Genomic DNA, 7,163 nt, shown 5'->3' on the forward strand with positions numbered 1-7,163 from the left:
TATTACGAATACACGTTCGTATAATCATGTTGGGCGGTTAGTTAGAAAAAAAAGTACTTCTTAGGCGAGGTTGAACGATCACCGAGTTGAAAATTCTTCTTCTTTCGATAAGACGAGAGAGGCAACATAGGTAGAGAGACGATGATGCTAGGGGCTTGTTGCTTGTTCCGCGAGCAAAAATATTGCTCTGGCAGAAGTGAAATATGCCTCCGTAAGGTATTATTCCACACGGGTAAGGGATGGCATGGCAGCTATCTGATTCCGTTATCACGACTTCCCGTATAACAGCGGTCTTTCGTGGACTACCACGCGAAATAACAGTGCCGAAGAAATAACGTATTCGTACGTCCTGCCACCTACATTTTCGACGTCTAACCGGCTCTACGTGCATCCCCAATCCTCTCTTCTCTCTCTCTCTCTTTCTTCCTCTTCGATCATCCCTTCGCCTTGTTTTATTCTCCCTTCCCTTTTTCTACTCCAACGTTAGTATCTTCTAGGTATATCTTGAAAAATTCGCGAGACCGAAGACGCGTTTCCTCCGAGCTGCAAAGTGCATCCTCCAACATTTCCATCTCCGACGATTATGTAAACGATATGTGTATGCGTACATACATACAAGTCAAATGAAGAATATTGGATTAGGAGAGACATCATTTGTCTTCTTCTTATTCTTCTTTATCTCACAAACTTTTTTTGATCCATTCTACGATGATATCTTTTACTCTCGACGATTGAATTCGTTGCTAACTTTCAAAAATAAGTACGTATACACATATACATACATACACATATTCTAACATATGTCTGAATCTGAACAAAAAGGAATGGTGGCGTTCTATCTCATTTTGTAGCCCCTTCATCAATTTCCCAGGGAGGACGGAAAATAAGCGGAATTACGTGCGAGGAGGAAGATACAAAGACGAAAATAGAGAGAAGGAGAGAGAGAGAGGGAGGGAGGGATAGACTGTCATCCGACATGGCCATATACACGCTCGTCCGGGCTATTAATGCCTGGTAAATTATAAATAATGTTACTAGAACGACTACAAATCAACGTACGGAGTAATACCGGGATCCTAGCCCTTCGTTCGATAGGGGATTAAGCGCTTTTCGAGAGACGCCTACCCCATTGGGCAGAGGAGTTGAAAGGATGAAGAGAGATGGAAGAGGTAGTCGGGGGGTAGCATCCCAGCTGCACGATCGAGAAACCGTATTCATCGGGGGTGGATCTGGTACGTTAAGTTACCTTCGAGGTAAAGGAAATCTTTTGTGAAAATACCTCGTCGAAACAATATCGATCTATCTCTTAGCTTTTTAACGTCAGTCAAAGTCTAATTCTATTTTATAAAATTAAATTAAAAAAAATTATGTTACGATAAGTAAAGAAGAATATTTATTTAAGACATTTTATGTTTGTATTTCCTGTTTTATCTACATTTCTTATAAACATTCTAACATAAATCTACGTCAAATATTTTACGAATAAAAATCTACTATCATATAAAAAGAAAAAAGGAGAAAAGACAAAGTGTAGAGTGAAACGGCATAAATTGATGGAAACATTAGCTTATTTAAATATTTTGTAAAATAAAACAATGAGATACTATTTGGATGACCGATATGTATCTGAAAATTCTTCTCTAATCGACATGCAATTATTTTTTTCGCGTGAATATGAGAAAGAATCTTAGAAAAAGCCCTGTTCATTATTATTAACACGAAGGATCTTGATACTTGACTCGTTAGAATCTATGATAACTGAATCTCTTTAGTCTATCTCGTTTTCCATACTCTCTTTCTTGATTACATAAATTATCACAAATTTCCAGATGAGAAAGAAAAAAAAAGAAGAAAGAAAAAGAGCCTTAACAAGGTACAGCTGAATGATACTCGCAATTACTACTAGGAGACCTTCGGAAGGGCTTACCAAGGCGAATGAATTTCGAGTCTGACCTCAAACGAGAAAAGGGGGAGAAGAAATGGGATGAGCGAGTACTCTCTGGCGATGCCGTGCCACGATAACGGATGTCTCCGGCCACGGCTCTTGTCTCATTGTCTTCGCCCATCCCCTGAGAGAACGTTAGAGAAAGAGAAGGAGAAAGAGAGAAAAAGAGAGAGCGAGCTTGCCGTCAAACAGATTGAAATCAACGAAGCGACTTATATTTTCTCCTTCGCTCGGTACCGTCGGAGCCAGATCTGAAATGAAAATCTGTAGAGAAGGTCCACAGAAAAAGAGAGGGGAAATAGAGAAAAAGAGAAAGAGAGAGAAAGAGTGAGTAACCACAGAATAATTCGCAGTAGAAAACACTACGAACAGCAGAAGTAGCAGTAGCAGCAGCAGCAGCAGCAGCAGCAGCAGCAGTAGCAGCAACAGCCTGTTACGTCCGCCCGAATTCTTACCTTCCTCGTTTCCACTACGATTAACTCTTTTCCAAGCTTATCGTCGAGGATGAGGAACCTGTTCGTTCGTGAGAATTCACTAGTACACGTCGAAAACATTTCACAAATAATCGAAACTCCGAAAGCCAAAACAGTTAACTCGAATTACGTCGATTCGTGTCTGGTATATTTCAAACATAATTGAATTTCTTATTGTGAGTTAGAGAGTAAAATCATATGAAACCAAACTACCCTTGATGAAATGAGAAAAAAAGGGAGGCAGAGAGAGAGAGAGAGAAAGAGAAGGAGAGAGAGAAAAGGTTTCTCTTTAACCTCAATTACGAACCATTAAGAAATATTCCACCTTAGAAATTCTTGACCGATCGATGAAAAACATCCGTCGTAGTACGCTGAAAGAGCTCATTTATCAAATAAATTCTAAATTAATAATGAATCAGTACTGATGATTAAGCGCGCATTCGTACTTCAAAGACTACTTTTTTCACCTTAATTATTGGGAGCATAGAAAAAAAAAGAGAAAATCAGAAAAAAAGAAAAGAAAAGATAGATCAAAGGAGGCTTCCTCCAAAGAGGAGGAGAAACGTCTAAATAAAAATCGAACTAATTCGAAACTTATTTCTTTTTACGTTTGAAATTCAATTACTTTATTCTATCTTTAAAATCTCTACTCTCGTTTCTATCTTGTATAGAATCCAGTTGGAAATCATATTTTGAAAGGACCACGAACTGGAAAGGGTCTTAGATCGAGAAATTATACGTAGCACAGTGACTAATCGAGCAAAGTAAGACGTACGTCTAATCCACGTTTGACAATCGCAAGGCTACTGCTACTTGGCGTAAAGCGTGAACGAGAACAAGAGCGAGAGCGAAAACGAGAGAGAGAGAGAGAGAGAGAGACAGACAGAGAGAGACGAATGTACGATATTGCGCTAAACCGAGCAATTACTGGCCGTAATCCCGGTAATAGAATTCCAATATGCGTGCCAATTGGACCGAGTCTCCGTGCGGGCGTGCAGGCGTGAATCTGCAGGTCGTGCGCGAACGGCGAAAGCCGTGACACGGTTCAGCCATTAGCCACGAGACTGGTTACCCGTGGACCGTGGATCGTGGATCGTGGATCGTGGACCGTGCCCGTGGCACGTAGTTGCTTGCACACGGACAAACTCTTCCTGTCTATGTGTATACGAGTCTCTATGTTTCAATGTGATCCGTACATGCATACTCACTCAATTCTATTCGCTACCTCGCAAGAGACTAGGTAAGACATATGAGATAAACAAGACTAGTAACAAAATCCATTGCAACTCTTTACTACCGCCATATATGTACGTACTTACTACGTATGTTCGCAAGTGATTCTGAAACTTCGTCAACACGAAGTTTCTCTCCTTTACTACGAGTTTCTAAATTAACGACAACCCTCGTACGATCGTTATTCTCATCTCGGAAATTCGTGTTAATTTGAAACATTTCTATTTCACGGGAAAAGGTCTTTCAGCGATTATCTATATGATGGTTTTTTTTTTTCTATCGAGATCGAGTCGAAACAATGAAAGTTAGTTTTATTCTTAAATGAAAAATGGTAAGAGAATGATATGAAAAAATATATAGGAAAAATCAGTGATATTCTCTTTTCGTTAATCGAAATTTTCTGATAATATTACATTGGTCGTTGTATTATTCTGATATCTTCGCCATTCATCTTTATTGTTTTTTCGGAGACTTGCTTCTAGTAGTAGATTTCTAGCAACTTAATTTTCCAAACTTGATAAAGTAATTAAACAAGTAATTAGAGAGAACCCATAATACGTTCTTGACTATAGAATGTTTAACGTTGAACAAAATTCTATCTTGTTGAACGAAGCTAACTTTAACGTACCTTTTTCTCCGCAGTTTTATAGATATTGATCTTGCGTATTTGACTTGTTAACACAAAAATAACATGACAATATTTATAATAAAATTTTGTTCCTCTTCTGTACGATCGATAAACGGGGTATCGTGAAATAAAGTTTTAAGCTTCGAAAAGTATTAATCGCTATGTATACGCCACGCGTAGATGTTTCATATTCGCTGCAAATAAACTCAAAAACGATTGATCGAACATTGACGATAAAATACTGAATGCAAACAGTTTCAAAAGAAAAGATGTGGAAGCATTGCACGTATGATGAGGGAGAGAAGAAGGGAGGAAGGTGTGTCGAGTCCATCGAGCTGTGAAGCGTATTTAACGACGATTCATTGCGCAATTACGTTTAATTGCTTCCAATTAAATAGTCGCCCCAATTAAAATCGACACAAAAGAAAAGTCATTCCTGTTTGCCCTACCGATTATTTCCATGATCGCTTCTTTCATCGTAGTGAGAAATGTTTTTCGGATGAAAATCGTATTTTCGCTTCTATCGTCGGAAGCTCGAGCTTTCTTATAGATTCAACTCTCGTAGATGGTACTATGTTGAACTTTCGACTTAAACTTATACTCTCTTTGCGTCTTGTACAGTGTTTATATTACGTTGTACTTTGAGTTCCGACGGTATACCGAGTACTTTTGAGAAACTCAGTGTACAAACACATTCTCTGAAAAGTTCTAACCCCTCTCTTCTACCTCTTCGCCATCTTCTATCAACCCTCTTTCTATATACCACCCTAATAAAGAATTCAGGTTACATCTTTCCACCTTCGCAATCTAATTATGAAGAAATTGATAACAAATAAATAAATTTGAAACATCAAGCTACTTTTAAATCAACGTTTTTGCACTATTTATTTCAACCTAGCAAGAAGTTTTAAACTTACAGATATACGCAATCCTTTAAAAGATAAAAAGCTAATCCATTTTTATTCAATTTGATATTACAGAGATACACTTTGATTGATATCTTCACCAACCTAATCGTTGAAAAATTTCCAGCCACAAATATATTTTTCCAAGATAAGTATGTTTGATATAAAATAAAATTACTGACTAGTTGGCGGTGATCCACCGTTGTCGTATTGGCTTTTGTGCTTCAATAAATAACCTGCTAGAAAGCTAATAGGATCGGTAGGTCTTTCTTTGGCTAAAGTAGATAAAGCCTGCAGCAAAATGGGAACCACCGTTTGATCCAGATACTGTCTAGTCGGTAGCGATTGCACCTCGACGCGAGATTTCTTTGGAGGTACACTTGACAGGTCAGGATCTTTGTCCATCGCTATCACTTTCTGTAAAAAATTCATTAAAAATTAGAGCATAATAAGGCAACTCTAATATAATAACTTACTAAAAATCTAAAATAACAAATAATATATCTCTATCGTATACATTTGCATAAGTATATCTAACAATCGATCTCAAAAATTAACCTTATATAATAGATAAGAACAAACAATTATCATAAAAAGTTTTATTACAATAAAAAAGACAAATAGAACAGAAGAACTACTGAAATTATAACTTATAAATTAATTAAGACTATCCAGATTATTGAAAATCTTAACAAAATAGAACTTTACTTTAGATAGAAGATTACTTGTCTTGCTTTTTCTACGTTAATCAAAATAAAATAATCCTCGTACTACTACGTATGCTGGCTAAGAAAATAATAAATTATTCAGTAACATAACCGAACAGCTGTCACTGCATCGAGAAAATCTATGAAATTTATATCGTATTTTCAATAATTTTGACAAATTCGTCGATTATACAACATCGACATGCCGTTGAAACATTAATTATACCTCCTTATAATGCATACGTATACGAGAATGGATTGAAAATTTCACCGTTTTAAAGCAAAACTCGTGTTCTTTTAGGTTATCTTTCTTACGTGCGCTGCTTCCGACACGACATTGGTGATGGGTTGAGCTGGCGTAGACGCTTCGGTTCTTTCTTCAGTTGTATTTTCTATCATTTTAAATAAAATAGTCGTGTTAAGAACATTTTTATGTCTATAATAAGAATTATATTACAAGAACTCATTTCGTGAGAGAACGATTAGAAATACTAGATATACTTACCACCACCGGACGCCATCGTGTAAACAAACAATGTTACCAACCATTAACGATCATACACTGAACAGTAAATCATTTATATCGCACAATGTTAATAAACTCTTCTTATCGTTTAAATGTACAATGATTTTCATTCAACGTTCATTATAAAAAGAAAAGAGAGAAGGTTATCCGTTCTTTCCGTAACAAATTAATAACTACATTTGTTTTCAATAAATTAAAAAGTAAAAATCGAATTAAAAGAATAATGTTAGCGACTACGCTCGATAACAATTCACGTTGAACTGTTTTCATTTTCTCTATAAAATATGATATAAATAAACGATATAAAATTTCAAATAAACTCCTCGAACTATACGCCACCAAACGTACAAATAATGAATTATAAGCTTATTCTTTCTATAAATATTTAATGAGATCGATACAATAGATTGAAAAGAATTATTACCAATTTGAGTTGTTAAAAGAAACTCATTCTTTACTAGAGGCAATATATTATATATATATATATATATATATATATATATATATATATACGATTAAAAAATATATATATACATACATATAAAAAAAATTTTTCAAATTAAAAAAAATTAAAAAAAAATTATATTATATTTATTATATTCAGCTATTAGCTCGACAGTTTGTATATTAAAATATTTTGTAAAATGAATCATAACGCAGGTAATATATTTTAAACGTCAAGTATAAAGTATTTAATAAAGCACGTGATACACATAAAAAATATTTATAAATGTATGTATTATTGG

The 7,163-nt window shown here is 35.5% G+C and overlaps 1 protein-coding gene across 1 annotated transcript; it reads right to left on the reverse strand.

The window, feature by feature from the left end:
* Positions 1–5,211: 5,211 nt before the first annotated feature.
* Positions 5,212–6,552, reverse strand: LOC127067697 (protein dpy-30 homolog). The gene is made up of 3 exons (XM_051002986.1): positions 6,397–6,552; positions 6,207–6,283; positions 5,212–5,601 (listed from the first exon to the last, which is right to left on the reverse strand). The coding sequence occupies exons 1-3, from the start codon at positions 6,410–6,412 to the stop codon at positions 5,359–5,361; spliced, it is 336 nt and encodes a 111-aa protein (XP_050858943.1). The 5' UTR covers positions 6,413–6,552; the 3' UTR covers positions 5,212–5,358.
* Between the last annotated feature and the right edge of the window lie 611 nt (positions 6,553–7,163).

This window comes from Vespula vulgaris, chromosome 1, assembly GCF_905475345.1.
Source record: "Vespula vulgaris chromosome 1, iyVesVulg1.1, whole genome shotgun sequence".
In the NCBI taxonomy this organism is placed as follows: Eukaryota; Metazoa; Arthropoda; class Insecta; order Hymenoptera; family Vespidae; genus Vespula; species Vespula vulgaris.